Source organism: Adiantum capillus-veneris, chromosome 21, assembly GCF_014529385.1.
Source record: "Adiantum capillus-veneris isolate H3 chromosome 21, ASM1452938v2, whole genome shotgun sequence".
In the NCBI taxonomy this organism is placed as follows: domain Eukaryota; kingdom Viridiplantae; phylum Streptophyta; class Polypodiopsida; order Polypodiales; family Pteridaceae; genus Adiantum; species Adiantum capillus-veneris.
Window position 1 is genome coordinate 137,205,757 of NC_140951.1, and position 23,290 is coordinate 137,229,046.

The window sequence follows — 23,290 nt, forward strand, 5'->3', positions numbered from 1 at the left end:
AGAGAGAGAGAGAGAGAGAGAGAGAGAGAGAGTGCTATGTCGCGTCGTTGCGCACTCCTGCCGCTCCTATCCAATATTGGCTGTGAGAAACCACCCGTCTGTCTTGCACGTGATCCACCTCAGTTGCCCTTGATGATAGTCATCGTTTTCGCCTTGGACGTCGCCTGTTAGAGCCCCTGTAGCTGTTTGCCTATGACACCTGCCCCTGTTTCTTCCCCTTTCCCTTCCAATTCTCTTAAGCCTTGTATCGAATCTTGAGTTATTCTACCTAATTAGACCTGCTTGGAAAATTTGAGAGATATGCATACACCCTCGGCCTCTTTCCCAATTCTCCACCGGTTTTGTCGGGCAGGTAGAGAGGGTGACCTCATAGCGCTGCATGAGGGCATCACCAAGCAAGGGGGGCCGCAATGTCAAGAAGATGAGGAGGTGCACCTCCTCAATCTCTCAGGGGTCACATAACGGGAGAAAGTAGCCTACAACGTGGGTTCAGTACTATGTGGAGAGAGAGAGAGAGAGAGAGAGAGAGAGAGAGAGAGAGAGAGAGAGAGAGAGAGAGAGAGAGAGAGAGAGAGAGAGAGAGAGAGAGAGAGAGAGAGACCCTTCATGACTCGCAGTGTGTCTGGTCACAAGCCCTTTGACGAGCCCGCACCTGGCATGGGCTTGCTGGTTTGGAGGGCTTCCCTCCTAGAAAATTTATTCCGATAGGAAGATGTGTTACCTTCTTAAAGGTCAGGTGACAGTGTAGGGCAAGGCTCATCTGAGAGTATGTGGAGATCTGTGCTTCAAGCACGTTGCATAGGTATGCCCACCTTGCACCTAGCTATGGCTCCACAGAGACATAGAGTAGCTGCTATTGGCACTTATACTATGGGGTGCTCCTTGCTTGGTGGGAATCGGTTGTGGTTGTTCTTGTCACGCTTTCAGCTCACTCTCCACTCGTCATTGCAGATGACAAAGGGGTGCTTCTTGCTTTGTGCGGCTGTGGGTGTTCTAGTCGCGCTTCGTTCTTAACTTGTGGTTGCAGACGATAAAGGGGCCACATTTCTTGTTTGTAATGGAGGCCACCGTTGTCCCCTTCGTTTGTGCGAGCATGCATGCAATCTGGTTAGTATTGCCTATAGAGACGTGGGTTCATGTTTTATGCTTGACCTAGTTTAGCGTGGAAGTGGGAAGCCAAGATCCGACTCTACAGATTAACAATATCAGGCTGCCCTTAATTTGAGACTGACCCCGTTCAAGAGAGAATAGATTTCGAGACTCCAAAGCACACTTGGATTGCAGTGGAAGAATGGGGGAGGGAGAGAGAGAGAGAGTTATTGTAGCTACATCAATTTTGCACTAAAAATGTACGTTGGTTTATTGTTCACAATGATGATACATTGCAAATGCCTACCAGTACTCACTTCTAGCCTATTTTTTGGGAGTGAACATTTGAAATTGTAGTAGCAACTTGAGCTTTTCTCAGGTCAACCTATTTATGTTCATCTCATCTCGGTAGGCCTTGTGATTTTATCACTTTTTTCCCTCTTGTTATTATTATTAATAACTAATAATTTATTTAATGCAGCTATGCGCTGGTTTGTGCCAATATGGTGGGAAGGCCCCCGTGAACGCAAGAGACAGAGATAGCACGACTCGGCACTACGTAGCGGATGACCTCATCCAGCTTTTCGGGTACTTCTACGTCCTTCAAGCTGCCTTCACATTCTCGTTTGCTCTGCACAAACGAGTGAGTGTTCGTCCACTCCTTGTGCTTAGCAACTACCTTAGCATTCTTTGTGTGTGCTTTAGCTGCAATGCCCGAGTTCCAGCTCATTTCTCTGGGTCCGTCTCACTACTGCGAAAAGGTAGGCAGGTAGAGAGAGAGAGAGAGAGAGAGAGAGAGAGAGAGAGAGAGCTAATTAGCTTGCATTAACCACAGGCGAGATGGGCATTGCAGAGATGTGTTTCCTCTTTCTCAGAAGAGAGACATTACCCGGGTTTCCATGTGCCCCGCGTCAAGTGAGTAGCCTATCTCTACTCTTTGCATCCTTCTTATCCTTAATTTTTCGTTTTTGAATCAACGGCATGTAAAATAGACTCAGTGTTGTTTGGTGTGTTTTGAAAACCTTTGATCACTGCATACTTTATCAACGGCAGCAGATGCATGGAGTCATTTCATGGTGGAAAACTTGGCAAGTAGTGTGTGCAGTTTACATCTTTACAGGTTCAAGGTCTTCAATAATGGGTGTGGGTCCGAGCTTTATGCCGTGTGCCACTAGTTGAGTAGGCATGATATTGAGTCATCAACTCTTGATCATATCCACATCACCTCTCAGGTGAACAACATGGAAATGCTGCAAGAATTTCGTCTCTCAAACATGCAGTCCAACAATGCACACATGAGAGAGCACATATAACAAATTCATTTTAGGAATTCCTATTTCAAAGTACTTCTTTTCATAAAGTCATCCAACAGACACTGTCAGCTTATTAGTATCCTTGTGTCAGTATCCCTGAAATCACAAAAGAAATCAGTGACTTTATTCCATCTGGGTAATAATCTGTGATAAAGGAGCGGAGTAACCCCCCTCTTGGGCAGTCCTGGTTACACCAGATTCAAGCCGCTGATCATTGGGAACTCTTGGAATAGTTGAAACTAGACCAAAAGCCTCAAGGTAAAGTTCCAAAATTTGAGGAGTATCTGCTAGGTCGTCCTCCTCCGGCCGTTTCGCATCCAATGCCGGATAGTTCTTAAACTTGACTAAATACTGGCCTATCACTTTACCTTTCACTTTCTTGTCCTTGTGAGCTAGTATCCGTTCTGGAATAAGAATCTCCTCAGTTTCTTCCACTTCAGGTTGCTCCTCATGTGCCCTGTCCACTGACACCTCACCTTTGAAAGGTTTCAATAAACTCACATGAAAATGCATTGTGAATCTTCCAAGTATTGGTGGCAACGTCAATTTGAAGGATACATCATTGATCTTTTGTTAAATCTAGAAAGGGCCATAGTATCGTATACTTAGCTTTGGAAAAAGTCGCTCCTTACCCTTTCGTTTTCGTAAGCGTGCCTTCTCAAACCGTAAAAGCACCCAATTATTCGCCTTTAGTTGCAAGTCACATCGTTGTCTGCTTCCTTCTTATGCCGTGCTTGAGACCTCTCAAGAGCCTCGTGCACCTTAGCAAAAGTAGCGTCCAGATCCCGAGTGTATTGATTTGCTTCAAAAATCTTATCCTTAGTGCCTAGAAAAGGAGGAACCTTCTTAATACCCTCGATAATCTCAAATGGTGCCTTCCCTGTAGACGTATGAATTGTGTTGTTGTAGGCAAACTCCACCAAGGGTAAATACTTTTTCCATTGAGCCTTCTAATTTGAAATAAAAGACTTCAATAAGTCCAAAACCACTGAATTGGCTATCTCAGATCGCCCGTCAGTCTGAGGGTGGAATGAGGATGAGAACTGCAAACCGCATGCCAATGTTCTCCCAAATTGACCTCCAAAACAAACTTGTAAATGGGGGATCTCTGTGTGAAACAATAGACTCAGGCATACCATGTAATCGAAAATCCTGCGAGAGAAACACTTTCGCCAAATGGTCGGGCTTAATTGTCTTCTTTATTGGAATGAAGTGAGCCTGTCTATTGAATCTGTCGATGACTGTCCAAATGCCATCATGCCCACTTTGAGTTTTGAGTAGATAAAAAATAAAGTTCATTGCTATGCTTTCCCCTGGTTGCACACAGCATGATCATCAGATGCCATCAGGAGCATTTTTACAGTGCATAGACCTATTTTCCCTATTTTTGACATTTTTCACTTATTTATTAAGTGACTTTTGTTGGAAACTAGGTAGGGCAATTTTGCTAAGTTTGTATATATGGAAATTCAGCGCTAGCACTTTCTGGCAGAAGAGGCAACAGGAACCAAGGTTCAACAGGCAACTTCTCAGCAGAACCCCATCAAAAGACCTAGCGTTTGCAAACTGCAACACCTAGCGTTTTTTGATCAAGATCAGCCTGGCTTTTTTGTTCAGCAGATCAGCCTCGGCTACCGCAAGACAGCAGGACCCTTAGTGTTTTTGCAGCAGAATATAGATCAGCCCTAGCGTTAGCAGATTTCCACCGCAGAACCCCAAATCAGCCTAGCGTTTTGGGTCAGCCAGAGACCTAGCGTTTTTGCAGATCTTCGTGACAGAAACACAAGAGGAACCAGCGTTTTCAGTTTGTAGCAGTCAGACATTGCAAAAGAAGTCCCGAACCTCGCAGATCTCACCTTCCTGCAACAGATCCTCGCTGCACGGTAAGATCCATGGAAGTTTACAGTTTCAGCCCGGAAAACGCAGATTTCAGCATCTGCGTTTTCAGCGCGTCGTCGTCGTACCGTCATCATCGACATCGTCACCGTCAGAGAGTTAGAATTTAGCAGATAAAGATTTGCAGATTTCAGCCCGTCTCGTCGTCATCCTCATTGTCGTCGACATCGTCAGCAAGTCCAAGCATTGTAGAGATTTGTGCAATCAATAGTAGACCGCTCTCGCCATAGAGAGTGGGGCCTTCGGAGGAGGGTTTTGACAACATTCTGATGTTGTATTATTCTCTCTCTATCTCTCAGTCTCAGCACCTTCATTCACAGTGTTTATCCACTTTATTTGTGTCCATTGCACTCTCTCGCTAAAGGAACGGAAGGCTCTTCCTTCCCTAAGTAAAAGGAACCTTGAGCACAGTTCGGAGCACTCATCTTGAGCAAAGTGCAACATTCACTTTCGCTGCACCTTACGACAAAAACCAAATAGCTTCGAACTTCATGTACATTTTTCAAATCTGGCAGTCACGAATGGCCTCAACCTTGGCCGGGTCCATCTTTACATCTTCTACTGAGACTATGTGTCCCAAAAGTGTATCTTTGGCAAGAAAAACTTACTCTTTTTATTAAGGATTCTAGGTGCTAATCCTTAATTAAGTATTTAAACTCGTGATTAAGACTTAAGAAACTTAAAGTGAACTCAGAAACAAGACTCAGAAGACTCTGTGTTTGATTGATTGAATGATTGCTTGAAAGTGAGTACAATAGGCTCCTTATATAGGAGATGAAGAGACACAAATGAAAAAACACTTTTCCTAGTGAAGAGACATGACTTTAGACGTAAAGACACATCCTTTCGGCGAAGAGCTGCAACCATTGGGTGAAGAGTCGCACTCGTAGAGCGAAGGGGTGTGACTGCAACATAGTCACAATCGTGACATTTTTCCCATTTACTACCAATTGATGTTGTGGTAGAGCCTGGAAAACGTGTAACACATGGTGTCTGTGCTTTGCCTCACTCTTGGAGAAAATGATGTTGTCATCGAAAAAAGGTGCCCATAAATGATCTATAGTCTCTAAAAATCTTGTCCATCATGCGGTTGAATGTAGCAAGAGCATTTATGAGATCAAAAGGCATCACTAAATACTCATAGAAACCAAAAGACGTCCTAGAAGTTATCTTGTAGACACCCCCAGGAGCATTTCGGACCTGATGATAACCACTCTTCAAACGAATTATAGTAAAGCAAGTAGAACCCTGAAGTCTGTCTAGTATATCATCGATTCTAGGAATAGGAAATCTGTTCTTGATGGTGATTTTGTTTAGAGCTCTGTAGTCAATGCACATTCTCCAAGATCCATTTTTCTTTTGAACTAGTAACACAGGCGAACGATAAGGTGAAGTACTAGGCTGGATAAGACCCTTCTCAAGAAGCTCATAAACAGATCAGTATGATTTTCTTGAGGATTTGCTCATGGGATCTGCTATTCTTTGCCTTCTTCTTGCCTTGCCTTTGCTATGTCCCTAGTCGTTCTCCTCTTCCTGCTCTTTCTGTCCTTGTCACTAGAGTCGGAGGAGGAAGAACTGTCTGAGCTATTAGAAGAGGATGAGGATGAACTGGAAACACCCTCAAAGCGCACACGCTTCTGTATCTTTCATGCATTCTCAAAAGATTTCCAACCCAAGTAGCCAGGATAGTCTGTCGCTTGATTCTGTCTGCTCGGCTGCTTCTTGGTCTTCACGAGTCGACTGACTTGCCTTTCTATTGCTTCCTCGAATTCATCCTCAGAATACACCCTCTGAGTAGGTGTTGCCGATATTCGATTGGGTGCTTGATCAAAAATTTCACATACTGAGGATCTTTTGAATACTGGACCTTCCGATGGGCACAGGCATCAACTTGCTGTTGAGGCTGCATCTCCATTAGTTCATACTCCGTGGGCGGAGGTGGCCCGTACTCTCCTTCCGAATCTATGAAAAGTGGCCGACACCCGTTCGAATCTTCAGTGTTTTCCTCTGACCCTGAGTGGTCAGGTGCAACAGTTTCCTCTTGGCGGGATTCGTCAACTGAATCCATGTGTTGCAAATAAAGGGATCGGATTCTCCGTAGAAGGAAAAATCGTCTGAGCTCTGATACCACTGTAATAGACTTGGGCTCCCCAAGCCAAGAATCTAATGCAACACACGTGACAGAAACTGAAAACAACTCAACAAACTGGACAAAACTGAGAGAGAGAGACAACACGGCACGACGAAGTTCCGCGCCCAGGAGATTGGCCTCGAAGACTGGCGCCCCTTTCCGTATTTCTTTATTATTGATGCTTCACAAAGTACAATGTCCGAGGGTCCTCGTCTTTGCCGCGCCTCGGCCTTCCAAAAGCAGTTACATGAAAAGCTTTAAGTCTAAAAGCATCTGGTCCCAATGCCTAGCGCCAAAAGCTGCTAGCGCAAATCGTAGAAATCCGTACAAGTGCCATGTCAGCAGCCATCACGAATCGCGGAATGTCCCTATAGCAGTGCCACATCAGTGTTTAACGTAGAATTGAGGTCCTTGCTTTATTTTAAGGTTCTTGTTGTTGGGTTAAAGGCCCAAATGGCCCCCTTTTAATGTATATTTTAAAGGTACTAACCTTTGGTCAAGTTCACATTGAACTTGGCCACTAACTTATAAATTGGTCCTATACTTTTAATAAAGGGAATAAGTGAGTAAATTAACTCACTTATCATTTCCCCTCATCTCACGTGTAGCGTGCCCTCTCTCTTCTGCTAGCGCTTCCTCTCCTGTTGGCCTTCGTCTCCCCTCTCTGCACACACACTGCACTTCCTCGCGTGCTCTTTCACTTGCACACACCGCCGCGCGCTCATCAACTAGTATCAGAGCCCGATTAGGGTTTGCCCTCAAACCTGCAAACACTGAATTTCAGCCAAGAAGGTCAACTTTCACGCGAGATTTTGCAATTTCGTCTGTCCCCGGACACTAGAGAGCTCCTGGCAACCCAAATTGACCAAAAACAGGCTGAAATTAGGTCAAAAACAGAAAATTACAGGTTATGACAGCAAAATACAGGTTTTGCAAATGATGTATTAAGGTGTGGGAATACTTTTGCTAAGTCCCCGCTACCCAAAAACCCTAAAATTGCCGAAAAACAAGCCTTAAGACAGGTGTTTTAAGCAAATTTCAGATTTACGCAGGTTTTTGCAAGTGTTTTTATGGTGGGATTACATTGGGGAAAGTGCAAATTGATGCAATCTACGCACATTTGACAAATTTTGTCGATGTATGACCATTTGTGGCTCAATTTCATGCAATTTTGATGCTACAAATTGGGGCTTTTGCGCTTACATGCTTCTAAAGGCCGTGTATTAGCCTTATGTATGTCTTTTGAGGGTAAAAACAACTAAATTTGTTGTTTTCGAGCACAAATTTGCTCGCTGAAATTTCCTGCGCATAAATTTCAGAAATTGAATTTTGTGCCCAAATCGACCTATTTTGCCTCAAATTGCTCCTGTGACCATTTGGAGTTGTAGTGCACATCTCTGTGAGGCTATACTCCGTTTTTTGCGCATTTTGCCAAAAAATTCAGCGTATTATCCCTCTTATTTCGTCTTCGGATGTGAAGAACCTCTTCGAGATTAGGAGGTTCGATGGAGCAGGTTTTGATCTTTGGAAAGATAGGATTCAGGGAATCCTATTTCTTAAGGATTGCGAAGGGGCACTTGAACAGGTAAAGCCACAGAACATGACGGATGAAGCATGGGTTCGCATGAACAGGAAGGCCGTTACATACATTAAAATGGCCATGACCGATGAGACCGTCATTGATGTGAAAGGCCTCACAACTGCTTTTGATGTGTGGGAGAAGTTGAAGGGAATGTATGAAAATACAACGCCTGTCAACCAGGTGCACTTGATGCGAAAACTTGTTGGCATGTAACTAGATGAGTCCAAGGGCGCGGCAGAGCACTTGTCATTGTTCGCAGGTACTTTGTCGCAGTTTCTGGCTTGCCCCTTTTGATGATAAGCTGAAAGCTATCTTCTTGCTTATGACCTTATCTGAGTCATGGGAAACTTTGGTGGTTTAGTTGTCCAATAACCCCAATTTGACCTTTGATGGTGTTAGGGGTTCTATCTTGAATGAAGAAATCAGGAGGAAAGCAAGTGGAGAGGGAGGCAGCTCTGCCAACATGGTTAGGGGCAGAACAGAAAAGAAGAATGCTTATGCACAAAGGAGTAAGAGTAAGAGTAAAGAAAGGGGAAATGCAAGCAAAGGCAAGGGTGATGTGACTTGCTATCAATGTGGTAGGAAAGGTCACAAGAAACCCGATTGCAGGTACTATAAAGCTGAGTTAGAAAGGAAAAAGAATGGCGGAGACAAAAAGAAAGAGAAGAAGGAAGTCAAGACAGATGCATAGGATAGCTCAAACGACAAAGAGAAGGCCAATGTGGTTTCTAGTGTCGTGATTGAGGAGCTGTCAGATGTAGAGGACATCTTGTGTGCCACTTTGTCAGATGATGATGCTTATGACCTTATGCCTCTCTAAATGTTCATTCACAGGACATGCAGATCACCAAGAGTGACCTTATTGATGCTTTGTTCACTGTCAATGATGCATTGTCCCAGACTTGGATTGTTGATTCCGGTGCTTTATTTCATGTGACTCGTATCAAGGAGTATTTCTCTACTTTTGATGCAGGCAAGCGTGGCCATGTATACCTTGGAAACAATCATGCATGTTCCATTGAGGGTATTGGTACTGTGCATCTCTCCATAGATGGCACGAATGAGCTTGTCTTGCATGATGTTAGATATGTGTTGGGAATCAAGAAGAGTTTGCTTTCTGTTGGTCAGATGGATATGCATGGTTACAGTATCTTGTTTAAGAGAGGATCATGGAAAATGACCAAAGGCTCAAGGCTGATTGTAAAGGGCATAAAGAAAGGGACACTTTACTGCATGCATGGAAAGGCAGTGTTGGACAAGTTTATTGCATTGGCTGAAATTAACTCTCATATGGAGTTGTGGCATAAGAGGCTTGGCCATATGAGCCAAAAGGGTCTTTCTAAGCTTTGTACTTTGAACAAGCTTGATGCTAAAGGCACAAAGCTTGATTTTTGTAATGAATGTCAATATGGCAAGCAAGTAAAGCGTTCTTATTACTCTGGTGTATCTCGTAAATCTTGTGTGCTTGATCTTGTACATTGTGATGTATGTAGCATGTCTGCTAAGTCTATGGGAGGTGCATGTTATTTTGTCTCCTTTGTTGATGATCATTCTAGGAAAATTTGGGTTTATTTGCTTAAGTCTAAGGATGAAGCCTTTGTTGCGTTTAAGAGATTTCATGCATTTGTGACCACCCAAACAAGTAGAAAGCTAAAATGCTTGCGTACAGACAATGGGGGGGAGTACACAAGTATTGAATTTAACAAGTTTTGTGAAAATTTGGGCATTAAGAGGGAGCTTATTGTGCCATACAGCCCCTCTTCTAATGGTGTGGCTGAAAGATTCAATAGGACACTTTGTGAGAGGGTGAGATGCATGCTGTCCACAGCTAATCTCTCTCATGGATTTTGGGGAGAAGCTTTGAAAACTGTAGTGCATGTATGCAATCGATCCTCACATGTCTTTAAAAGGTGACATCCCTGAAGAGGTTTGGTCTGGCAAGCTTGCTTCATATGATCACTTACGCATTTTTGGTTGCGAAGCTTTTGTGCATGTTAGACCTGAGTTGAGGAGTAAACTAGATGCGAAGTCCATTAAAGGCCTCTTCATGGGATATGGTGAAGAAGGCGAAATGGGTTATAGGATTTGGTTACCTCAGCTCAAAAGGGTTGTACGCAGCCGGGATGTTGTTTTTAATGAGGCAAGGCTGCTTCAAAACAATTGTGCCTCAAAGCATGACCATAAAAGGGTGAAATTTCAGCATGACCAGCCACCTGTTAGGCCTATTTTTGACCCTCAGCATGCACCACAAATGATTGAAAATGTAAATGATCCAGTGGTGTTTGAGCCAGATGATGTTGGACAGCAAATTGAGGCTCCTGAAGGGCATTTGCAGCCAAGAAACAATGCTGAAAATGGTGCTGAAAATGATATACAGCAGCCCATTGTTGATGATTTTGTCGTGCCACTTGATGTAAACCCATTGCTGGATAATGTGGATCATTGGGTGAGGCGGTCTACTCGTCAAAGACGGCCTGTGAGTCGATATGACCACTCTTTGCATTACATTATGTTGACAGATGAGGGAGAGCCTCTTACGTATAAAGAGGCAAAGACATGTGAGCACAGCGACAAGTGGGAGCTTGCTATGCAGGAAGAGATTAAAGCTTTGCATGCTAATCATACTTGAGATTTGGTTGGATTGCCCAAAGGAAGGAAGGCTATTCCTAACAAATGGGTGTTTAAAATCAAAACTGTTGATGCAAAACCCAAGTATAAGGCAAGGCTTGTGGCAAAGGGATATGTTCAAACCAAGGGCATAGACTTTCAGGAGGTGTTCTCTCCTGTTGTGAAGATGACCACTTTGCGTGTACTGTTTGCCATAGTGGCTGCTCTTGATTTGGAAATGGACCAAATGGATGTAGATACCGCTTTCTTGCATGGTGATGTGGAAGAAGAGCTTTACATGAAGCAACCCGAGGGTTTTGTCATCCCTGGCAAGGAACATTTGGTATGTATGCTCAAAAGAAGCTTGTATGGGCTGAAACTATCATGTAGACAGTGATACAAGAAGTTTGATCGCTTCATGCTTAAACATGGTTATAAAAGAAGCCATGCAGACCATTGTTTGTATACCAAACGTGATGAGGATGGCAGCCCTATCATTCTTGTGCTCTATGTAGACGATATGTTGATAGCTTGCAAAGAAAAGAAGCATTGTTGATGCTCTTAAAGGGAAGCTGAAATCTACATTTTCAATGAAAGATCTTGGGGCAGCTGAACATATACTTGGAGTGCGTGTTACACGGCAAAGAGACCAGCGCCTATTGTATTTGTCACAAGAAAAGTACATTGAAAAGGTGCTGGACAGATTTAACATGTTAGGTGCAGCGGAATGAATGTTGTATTTTCTCAAGATTAGTGATCTTTATTGCTCAAGGTTCCTTCTAGTTCTTAGGGAAGGAGAGAGCCTTCTGTCTTGTATAGTGCTGTGGTCACGAACAAAGTGAGTGGATATTGTGTGCAAGTGAATGAGACTGAGAGAAGGAGAGAGAAGAGATACGACACCGAGAGGTTGTAAAACCCTCCTCCGAAGGCCCCACTCTCGTCGGCGAGAGTGGTCTACTTTGATTGCACAAAGGTGTACAATGCGAATGCAATGGACTGATGCAACTTGGACTATGCCGATGACGACGACGGTGATGACGACGACGACTCGATGGCTGAATCTGTGATCTTCTTTGGCTGAATTTGTGGACTGTTTTCGGGGCTGAAACTGGCTGTTTTACTGCTGTATTGGTGGCTGAAAATGATCGGCTATGTCGGGGGTCATGCTGAGAATGAAAACGCTGATGTTGCTGCTCTTTAGGCTGAGTTTTTGGGTTGATTATCCTGGCTGAAAAAACGTTGGACAGCAGGTTCTCAATAGCTGAAAACGCTGGTCTGGAAGTTGCCTGTTGAGCGGGAAGCTCCCGCTGCCTCTTTTGCGAGAAAGTGCTACTTGGGTTTGCTTATATATTAACTTAGCAAAATTGCCCTACCTACTTTTGTTGGAAAGTCACTTAAAATTAATAAGTGAAAATAACCAAAAATAGGAAAATAGGCTAAATGCACTGGAAAATTCCCCTGACTGAATCTGATGGATCCTGAAGGGAATATTGATGATCATGTTGTGTGCAACCGGAGGATATGCATCTATGCTAAGTGACTGGGCATGCTCGGTCTACGAATAGACTCACAAAAGTGCCAGATCACTACTAATCTAATTGACTGGACTGACTGAACCCTGCTGTGGTGTAGCTTGTCCACGGACACATAGGGTTGGGATGTGTCACGTGACATCTCCTCCTTTTCAAAGTGAGGTACTGGTACCGAAGTGTATGGCATCGAGGGAGATCGCCAATAGCATCTGGAATCCTGGAAGGGACTCTTCGCCGGCCCACTCTGATGTGTGGATCGAGCGGTACTTGAAGTTTATAAAGGTTCTGCAACGCTTGCTTCTTTGGGCCGCGCCGAAAGCGCACAAAGTCTTCAGTGGCTCCTTCGATGCTTCAACTTCGTCTAGAGACCTGCTTCTTTCGTCTTCACGAATCTCCATGGCTGAAAATTCCTGAAACCATCTCCAACACAAAACCATGAACATACCCATTTCATGTAAAGTGAAGGAAAAAAATCTTGTCTTCGCTAAAGACTGTGTATGCAATGTAGATGAACATAGAGACGGAGTGACAACCCGTTTATCAAACACATGCAAACAATGAGATCGAATCTTTTCTGTTTGATCGAAATCAATCAACTGTGGCAAATCACAATGGAAATGCCCATGCTTGGTGCTCATACTATCATGTGCTCGTTTGGAAACTGTGCCATGCCAAGGAAGAGACATGGAATGTGACTTTCTTACATACAAACTTTTCAGCTTTTCATGAACAATCCGCATACATTCGTGCTCATCCATGAGAGAAACGTGCTCAACATACAATATGTCATGCCTAGGAAAAGGGATCACATAACGATGCTGACTAAAATACAGGAAACCTTCACGAATGAAACACTCGAACAATGCGTGTGTATCAATCATGCGAACACATAATACTTCTTGTGATGGCTCTTTGGACCAAGGCTCGAGAGCAATATCCTCTCCATGAAAGACAATAGGAGAATCACTATCGGCATTGATAGTTATAGTGTTAGCCGCAAATTTCATGAGAGCGTCATTATCACGAAACCATCGAATACCCAAAATCATATCACATCCTGAGAGAGGAGAAACAACAAATCTTCTAGTGAAGGCAGTCTGTTGAATTGCAAACAACACATCAAGGCACTCCTCCGTGATGAGAGCATCCATACCGGGACGAAAGCCAAAGACCTCGATAGGAGCTCTCGGACTAACTTCGAGGCGGGCTCTCTCAACAAGAGAGGAACTGATCACATCATGCATACTACTTGGGTCAAACAATATGACAAAACGGTGCCCCGACGTACGACCATAACATTTAATGAGAGAATCATCAATGGGAGGGTCTTGAGAAACTCTGGGCATAACCGTGTTATCATTCATTGCATTGACATATGTAGTGGGTGCTGTGGGTTCTTTAGATTCATTCGATTCAAGCTTAGGACATGTTCTTTTTATGTGACCCTTAATGTGACAATGAAAACAACGACCTTCCTTAGAATAAGTGCTTTGTTCTTTCGAAGTGATGTAACCTTGTGCTACCTTTTCATCTGGAGTAAGCTTAGGTTTAGCAGTTGTGTTAGCCTTACCCTTAGATTCATTCGAAGAATTCTTTGAGGAAATACTGTTGGTAGATTGGTTAGAAGAGTTATCATTCTTACCATTCTTACCGTTCTTACCGTTCTGAGGGTTCTGAGAAGTCTACGAGGTACTTGTGGAAGTCTTGTTCTCCTTAGGCTTTCCTTTGTTGTGCTTCATCTCGTGGGCGAGAGCAATTGCTACCGCTTTGTTGAGATCGATTGGATCGAGTACCTCGACATCATACTCGATATACTCGTCCAATTCGTAAAGAAATGCCTCCTTTTGCTTTGCATCCGATTTGTGTAATTGAGTGCCGAGTTGCAAAACACGATTAGAAAAGACATAACCGGCATACCGTTTTGCTTGAGAGCTCACCAATCGTCCTTCAATCGTGCAAGGTACTGAGGTGGCATAAACCGCGCCTTGAGCTTGTCTTGGAAATCAACCCAACTAAAAAAAAGGGGCGTGAAATCGTCGGCTGCCTCTAGGTGCGCGGCTAGCTGTGCCTCTTGCCATGCCTGGTACCAATTAATGGCATCACCGGCAAGGCACATAGCTATCTTCAAAACTTTGCTATTGCCTGTTTTCTTAGTTGTCGCAAAATAAGCATTAAATTGATGCAACTAAGAATGAATAACAGTAGCATCAACCTTACCGTCATACTTACTGAAAGTCAACTTTTCTGTGACTGGATGGTTGGAATCCGCATCGTGGCTTGTGCCACTTGATGATCTCCCACGATCTTTGGGTGGTTCGGTCTTCGAGGCTAGGACTTGGGCAATCAATTCTTGAGTGCGTAGCTCTCGTCGAGGTTCACGCTCGGTCTCCAAAGCCAATCTATGAGCGGCACGATCGGCCTCCAATGCCGCGTTTCTTGTTGCCGCTTCCTCCTTCCTTAGTTCTTTTCTTTCTTTTCTTGCGTCGCGCTCGCGTTCTAAAGCAAGGCGCTTGTCTTCCTGTCTATCCATCATGGCCATCATCTGCTTCATCATTGCCTCCATAGGGTCTGGTGCACTTGGTGGCGTAGATGGCGAAGGGGGAGGGTTGAAGAAATCATCTCCGGGCGGGGATGAGTCTTCGTCGCCTCTCTCATGCTCATCACCTGTATGCGAAGTATCCATTCCGCTTCGGGTGACGACCATGCACTATGATCTGGGGTCTTAGGCTCGCGAGGAACTTGGGTTCTTGAGGGTCTTGAGATTCTTGAGGTCCTTGATTCATGGGAATCTTGGGTTCTTGAGGTTCTTGAGTCTTGAGGGTCTTGGGTTCTTGGGTTCTTGAGGTTCTTGAGGTTTTCTTTCGCTTGCAAATCGCGTTGAGAGGATCTTCTCTTCACTCGAGTTCTACTCTTTTCTGCGGGCGCACCCCTTGGCGGCCTTGCGGTCACACCAAGGTTGATTTTTCCCACCTCACGTCGATTGGCCGGCCGCTAAGTGCGCGGTCCGCTCTCAATGAGTGAAAAGAGACACAAGGGGAGGCTGGACAAGCCCTTCTTTCTTGGGATTCCTGTCACTCTTCAACAAAACACGATTAGGAATCGCCACGCCCAAGCGAACTTGGGTTCGTGCGACCGCAACAAGCAAAAAAAAATAAATCTTGCGGTTCTTCCCTTGAGTAATGCAGAACACTTCCAAAGCTCTGATACCAATATTAGGTGCAGCGGAATGAATGTTGTATTTTCTCAAGATTAGTGATCTTTATTGCTCAAGGTTTCTTTTAGTTCTTAGGGAAAGAGAGACCCTTCTGTCTTGTAGAGTGCTGTGGTCACGAACAAAGTGAGTGGATATTGTGCGTGCAAGTGAATGAGACTGAGAGAAGGAGAGAGAAGAGATACGACACCGAGAGGTTGTAAAACCCTCCTCCGAAGGCCCCACTCTCGTCGGCGAGAGTGGTCTACTTTGATTGCACAAAGGTGTACAATGCGAATGCAATGGACTGATGCAACTTGGATTATGCCGATGACGACGACGACTAGATGGCTGAATCTGTGATCTTCTTTGGCTGAATTTGTGGACTGTTTTCGGGGCTGAAACTGGCTGTTTTACTGCTGTATTGGTGGCTGAAAATGATCGGCTATGTCGGGGGTCATGCTGAGAATGAAAACGCTGATGTTGCTGCTCTTTAGGCTGCATTTTTGGGTTGATTATCTTGGCTGAAAAAACGCTGGACAGCAGGTTCTCAATAGCTGAAAATGCTGGTCTGGAAGGGCTGAAAACGACTGATCTGCAGCAGCTACCTAGCGTTAGTAAAACGCTGAGAAGGCAAGGGGTTTGAGAGCAAAACCACCAAGGATCTGCAATGGGAACAAACGCCACAAATTGCTGAAGGCTGATATGCTAATGATCTTCAAAAACGCTAAGGCTGAGGCTGATCTGCGGGGGTACTAACGCGAGAAGGGGGAACTCCAATGGCGATGGCTAAAACTGTGGAAAGAAAACGCCAGGCTGGAGTGTAGATGCAAAAACGCCAGGGGGGTCTGAGGGGGTAGTGCTGAGAAGTTGCCTGTTGAGCGGGAAGCTCCTATTGCCTCTTCTGCCAGAAAGTGCTAACTTGGGTTTGCTTATATATTAACTTAGCAAAATTGCCCTACCTACTTTTGTTGGAAAGTCACTTAAAATTAATAAGTGAAAATAACCAAAAATAGAAAAATAGGCTAAATGCATTGGAAAATTCCCCTGACTGAATCTGATGGATCCTGAAGGGAATATTGATGATCATGTTGTGTGCAACTGGAGGATATGCATCTATGCTAAGTGACTGGGCATGCACGGTCTACGAATAGACTCACAAAAGTGCCAGATCACTGCTAATCTAAACTGACTGGACTGACTGAACCCTGCTGTGGTGTAGCTTGTCCACGGACACATAGGGTTGGGATGTGTCACGTGACATAACATGGCTGAAGCAAAGTCTCTTGGTGTGCCCTTACAGCCATATGTCAAGATCTCCAAGGATGATTGTCCCAAGTCAAAGGAAGAAGCCAATGACATGCAAAGTGTGCCTTATGCTTCAGCTTGTGGTTCACTTATGTATGCTATGGTTGCTACTAGGCCTGACATAGCCGCCCATGCAGTGGGAGTTGTGAGCCGGTTTATGGCTAATCTAGGCAGGTTGCTTTGGGATGCAGTGAAGTCCATTATGAGGTACTTCAAAGGGACTAAAAACAAATGCCTCTGCTATGGTAAAGGACCAATTGGAGTTGAAGGGATTTTGTGACTCTGACATGGCTGGTGATGTGGATACACGGAAGTCCACAAGTGGCTATGTATTTACTCTTGCGGGAGGTGCTGTTTCATGGTGTTCTACATTGCAAAAGGTTGTTGCATTGTCTACGACAGAGGCTGAATATATTTCAGCCACTGAGGCTTCCAAAGAAGCTATTTGGTTAGCACGCCTATGCAGTGAGTTTGGTTTGCCTGCCAAGGCACCTATGCTTGGTTGTGATAGCCAGAGTGCCAGACACAAAGCATATTGATGTGCCGTATCACTTCATAAGAGAAGTGCTTGAGGATGGCCTTATTACATTGGTTAAGGTCCATACATCACAAAATCCAGCCGATGCTCTCACTAAGTGCTTACCCAAAGCACAACATCATCTATGCATAGAGATGGTGGGAGTCATGTAGCTTAAAGGCGCCATTTATGCCTTTAAGTGGGAGGTTGTTTGGTTAAAGGCCCAAATGGCCCCCTTTTAATGTATATTTTAAAGGTACTAACCTTTGGCCAAGTTCACATTGAACTTGGCCACTAACTTATAAATTGGTCCTATACTTCTAATAAAGGGAACAAGTGAGTAAATTAACTCACTTATCATTTCCCCTCATCTCACGTGTAGCGTGCCCTCTCTCTTCTGCTAGCGCTTCCTCTCCTGTTGGCCTTCGCCTCCCCTCTCTGCACACACACTGCACTTCCTCGCGTGCTCTTTCACTTGCACACACCGCTGCGCGCTCATCACTTGTGTCCTCAGGGCCCCATCAAATAGAACCCTATAAGTTGGAACAACTTATAAAATTTGGATCTTTCATTTTTGGCCTCTCGAAATTGGTTCTGCAAGTTGTTATAACTTTATCTGAATCATTCACTAGGGTTTGGACCTCCCTCTGTCCGGAGTACGCCCAGGCGGCCATGCCACATCATCACTTTGTGACAACAAGTAGTCTCATAAGTGGTGCTCTCCCTTGGCGACATTTTGGCTGTCAAACGTGTAGCCGAAAAGGTGAATTGAATGACGATCAAGTTTGCGACCGTGAGCTAACTCCTCTAGATCAAGGGCAGCCACTTGGATCTCGGATCTACTACAAGAAAACTCCGAATCAGCCTTGAACAATTGGCATATCACTGATTTGACATTAGTTATTCTATGCCTTTTTGCTCAATCTCATTTCTTAAATTTGAGGGTCATATCAACCTTTGCCTATCTCTTATCAAGATTTTGAATAGTGTTTCTGACATGCTACGATAGTAATATATCAATTCTGGTACTTGTCACAAATTGCTGACGTGCCAATTCATTGAAGAACGGAGCCAACTTGCAGATCCCGGCCGAGGGGCCTAAACCCTAAGAAGAACAAGCAACAACAGAAGAAGTCCTATCAACTCATGGGACCCCGTCCGATGGGGCCCAAGTGACATAAAGGCATATAAATAAAGCAGGATCCACACACACACAAAGCGTTGCATGGAGCTGATGACGTGGTAACAACTATACGGATCTCCGTAATTTGCGATGACATGATGACGTGGCACACTGTACGGATTTTCGTGTTTTGTGCTGATTGCTGACGTGGCAGTTGTACGGGTTTCCGTGATTTACGCTGGCAGCTTTTGGGCATTGCTTTTGGACCAGATGCTTTTGAGTTTGAAGGCTTTTCATGTAAATAGCTTTTGGGCCTAGGGCCTTTAAATATGAGGCCATGGGCTCATTCTCTGGCATGCTTCTAGACGAAGGTGCAGAGGATGGAGTACCGGCTTGTACTTTTAGATGCAATATAAAGAAATACTGAAAGGGGCGCCAAGGTTTGGGGCCAATACTCTCTGGGGTGGAATTCCGCCACTCCGTGTCGCGCGTTGTCAGAGAGGGCTTTGGACCATTCTCTAGAGTCATGCGGTACGAGGATCATAGATGCCTGGGTTTGTTTTCGCTCAAGCTGCGCAGACACAGAGAGAGAGCTTGATGAGAGGAAAGACTAGCCAGTCTCAGAGACAGATCACAGACTTCTTTAGAGCTGCCACTGGACACCCGGAGGAGTTACTACCACAGCAGAGCTCGTCGCTTTACACCATAGGCATACTAATCGACCGAGCGACTGAGCTGGGGAGATCCAGACGCCCACGACTGCGGAGGACTACACAGCATCGACAGAGGCTGCATCAAAGGATCCGGGTCACTTTGGCTCGACATGCACGACGGCCGGTCAGACTACTGACCATGGAGGAGATTGATGAGATCCGCCAGCGACCGATGCTGGATCTCCTGTGATCTAGCTATCCCAGCTAGCTGTTTTAGTTGCTTAGTCCACACCCAGCAGTCTAGGATTCCATAGTATTTTATTTTGTCATTTTGCCATTTTGTCATCTTGTTAGTTTGACTTTGTATCAGATCCACCACATTGTAACTTTCTGGTCTCATAGGTCACTTTGGCCTTTTGAAGACTTTAATGTAACATTTCATTTCATTTCATTTCTCTCTCTCAGTTCAGTTGTTATTAAAGTGCTAAAAGTCTGTTCAGCCTGTTCTTTTCTATTGGCACGTGGTGCCCGTCTTGTGACAGTACTTCATCACTTGACTCTATTTCGGTGATAACTTGTTTCAATTTTTGATGAATTGCCGGACTTTTCTGTTAAATAGGAAATTGGGTGGAGGAACAAGCCTACCAAAGCTTATTATCACTGGGAATGGGGAAGAAACACGTGTACTACATGATTCTTCAGATATTCTGGTGTTCACAGACACCTTGATTGGAGAGGAAAGCTTAAAGCTATACCCAGCAGACAGAAAAGAGGCCATTTGTGAGTGGGGTGAGCACAGTACTTCAGCTTGCTTTTTCTATGGCCTCCTATGTCATCTTTGGAGCATTGCGTGATCATTCTGTTGTGCTGTTTTCATGCAGAGGATTTGTTTGATGATGTTTTAGGACCGCATGTGCGACGGTGGGCTTATTGTCATGTGCTATATCATAAAGGCATATATGCCTTGCTCAGTCAAGGTAAATGTGATTTTGGCAGTTGATGGATTTCATGTAGGTGGTGTTTCATATGCTGATCACTTGCTGCTGGTAATTGTAGGGGCTCCCCGGCTTGAAAAGGTGGCTGGGTTCCTTCTGTTGCCAGTGTTTCAACATGCTATTTTCAAACTTATGGGTTGTGGGAAGCAAAATGCTAAGGAGATATCTTTCAGCAAGATCACATCAGTTTTTGAGAAGGTAGGATGCCCTGATTCACATGGGCAAACTCATGAGCCTGCCATGGAGTCTAAGAAAGAATTGGCAGGTGGATGAAGCCCTTGCTGATGGACGCCCCTTTATTTGTGGAGATACATTGACAGCCGCTGACGTAACGTTTGCATCACTGGCTGGTCCTGCAGTGTTGCCCAAAGGGTAAGTGTTAGCCCTCGTGTGGTTTTATTTTCCATGTTTGTTAGGAGCTGTGAGATGGATTTGCTGTTGCAGATATGGAGCTCGTCTGCCAACAATTGAGATGTGTCCGAAGGAGATGGCAGAAAACATTCAACAGCTGAGAGAAACACCAGCAGGAAAAGTAAGTTGCAAGTTTTTAGAATGTAGCCCCTTAACTCCGACTCCTGGTCCTTGTTTCTTGGCATAAGATATATCTGCACCTTTGCAAAATTTTAAGCTACTCTTTTAACGAGTTTTTATTAGAGAGGTCCTCAACTAAGAGCAACTGGGCGTATATAAAGTTCCTTTTCTATGTCAACACTTCAAAGTTGTGCTCTCTGCTACGAAGCAGTAGTTTTATTTTTTGGAGTCTAATGCTTGGAATGCTGAGATTGTCATGATGCTGTCTACGTGAAGTCGTGCACCTGCTTCCTAAGTGGCAGTATTTGTGTGTGCTTGTACATTATCAGGCAAAGATATAAACATTTCCATGTATACATGTGCACCGACATACATACAAGAAAACAACAGATACAGCTACATCTGTGTGTGTGCGAGTGGCAGTATTTGTGTGCGCTTGTACATTATCAGGCACAGATATAAATATTTCGATGTATACATGTGCACCGACATACATACAAGAAAACAACAGATACAGCTACATCTGTGTGTGTGCGCGTGGTTGTGCATCTCTACATACATACCTATGATAGCACCTATGTACACACGGACCTACCTACGCACACACACACTTTTGTGTGCAAAAGCAATGGCTTAATGCTCTACTTGCTGAACTCAAGGAGCGTTCCAGGCATCAAGTGAAATACTGTAGAAAAAGATCAAACTGAGGCCTTTCCAACCCTTTAGCGACAAGGCTGTCAGATAGGGATTGGTACAAGGATCTTTGGAAGAAAGTGCAACCATAAAAAAGAATGTTAAAAAAATGCAGCATTCCTTGGTTTTCATACGGTCCAGAGGAGCCAGAATCTAACCCAAGCAAAGAAAATGGCACGAGGCTTCAGTCGCACAGGGAGGCAATCAAAATCCAGAGCGTTTGGTTGATGCTGCTAGATTAAAATCAAAGTCAAAGAGAAGAGGACACTGGATAAATCAACTCATTTGAAACAAGACAAAGCCAGAAGATACATGGAGAGGTCTCCATTGCTGCCTTCAATGGTGATAAGATACTTGAACTATTCTTGTAGAATGGAGTGGTCGCGATGGAAGAACATCTCTGCAAGAATGTTCTTTCAAGTTTTCTCTAGGGGCAGTTTTGCTGCCCCATATTCTATACTTTTTCCAGGTAATGGCAGAATCTGTACGATGCCAAACCAGCCAGAATCTAGACCTTTTTTGTCTGCAGCAGTCTTAAATTTGGTATGAAATTGCACCAATTTCTCAGCCTATTCTATGTTTTTATTGGAGAAATCATCTGAAAAGGTTAAAAGTATTGTCAAATTCTACACCATAGTGGTATATGATTATGAACCAAAGCATATTCCCTTTGAGTGAGAGAAAATGCCATTTTATAATCATGAGGTTCTAGAACATCATTTACTTGCTAAATACCTTTTTTATGTTTTCATTGGAGGAATTGGTTGAAACGGCCGAAGTATTTGTTGAATTCTTTTCCATAGCAGTCTATGATTATGACCCAAATCATATGCCCTTTGAGCCCAAAGCATATGCCCTTCAAGAACATCTATTACTTTCTAGATACCTTTGGCAGCCAGAAAATGGGCCTTTCTAGGCTGAATCACAGCAGAGGGTGGATTAAATGCTCCTCCAATGTTTATTTTCTGCCCGAAGAGAATTACCAGTTGGTTTTGTTCTGTCTTTCCATTTAATTGAATGTAGAGCTTGTTTCTAATTCGCGACTAGCCGAACAAGCAAGAAAATAGTCTCAGGTCTGCTTGTTCATTCTGATTTAATGGTGTTCAACAATGTTGAGTAACGTGACTGTTATTAATGCAGCATATCATGAAGCTGTATGAAACACAGCGCTACAAAGCTGCAATCTAGATGGTAAGAGCTGTATTCCGATTTCTCATGCTTTACACAAAATTTCTTAGGAGGTTGAAGAAGTGCATAATATCTAGATTTGAAGTTTTCAACTGGCGAGGTTCCCTTGGGCTGCTAAGGATTTATGGCTGTTTTCACATTGTGTGCAGGAGTGATATGGTTGTAGGTTGGAGACAAGTGAAAGCAATGAACATGCATTCTTGTACAGTATGTATGATTGAATTCATTTATTCATCATTGGAGGACCCAAGGAAAGATAGATTGTGCTGAGTGGCCAAAGTTTCATAATTTTTGTATTAAACATTCATGAAACTGCTGCTGAAGATGCAACTGAGGATGACAGAAGTGTATCATTCAACCATGTGAGCACATTCAATAACCATTGTACTTGAATAGCCATTATGAGAGCACGGAATGATAATATATATGAATTCTTATATATATGCATATCTTGTTAGTTATCTTGATTGGCAGTATTAAATAATATGTTGATGGTTTCACCTCTGCTTACATTCGAGCTACCCACTGATTGATACCGAAACGTTCAGCCTTGCGCTTAGGACGTGATTGCCTGTTGCCGATAACCTTTGGTTCTGCACTGGGTGGTTGATCGTTGGACATTGATGAAAGTCTGCAGGTTATTGAAGCGTGGAATTAGGTAATGACTGACTATGGGAAAATGAAAGTCTGCAGGTTATTGAAGCGTGGAATCAGGTAATGACTGACTATGGGAGACTTGTGACTATTTAAGCAGGACCTATGGGACCTATGGTCTTTGTGAAGTGTAGACTCAAAATTTGATCTCATGTATTCTCTAAAATAGGATTGATCTTGTTTAGACTCAAAATTTGATCTCATGTATTCTCAAAAATTCAATTCAAGCCTGTGGCAGACCTCTGGTGATAACGTGTACTCGGCATGGTTGCTGGTTCACTCAGTATA

The 23,290-nt window shown here is 43.9% G+C and overlaps 1 protein-coding gene across 1 annotated transcript; it reads left to right on the forward strand.

The window, feature by feature from the left end:
- The first annotated feature begins 1,586 nt into the window (after positions 1-1,586).
- On the forward strand, positions 1,587-22,809 carry LOC147431794 (uncharacterized). The gene is made up of 10 exons (XM_086494279.1): positions 1,587-1,677; positions 1,795-1,850; positions 1,925-2,004; positions 19,561-19,730; positions 19,823-19,918; positions 19,998-20,134; positions 20,202-20,308; positions 20,381-20,468; positions 22,301-22,351; positions 22,498-22,809. Exons 1-9 carry the CDS (start codon positions 1,656-1,658, stop codon positions 22,346-22,348), a joined length of 804 nt encoding a protein of 267 aa, XP_086350405.1. The 5' UTR covers positions 1,587-1,655; the 3' UTR covers positions 22,349-22,351; positions 22,498-22,809.
- Positions 22,810-23,290: the final 481 nt, after the last annotated feature.

Coding starts and splice junctions, on each gene's coding strand:
- LOC147431794 (XM_086494279.1), top strand. CDS start 1,656: ATGACCTCATCCAGCTTTTCGG. Junction 1,678..1,794: donor GACCTCATCCAGCTTTTCGG/GTACTTCTACGT, acceptor TGTGTGCTTTAG/CTGCAATGCCCGAGTTCCAG. Junction 20,469..22,300: donor GAGAAACACCAGCAGGAAAA/GTAAGTTGCAAG, acceptor TTATTAATGCAG/CATATCATGAAGCTGTATGA.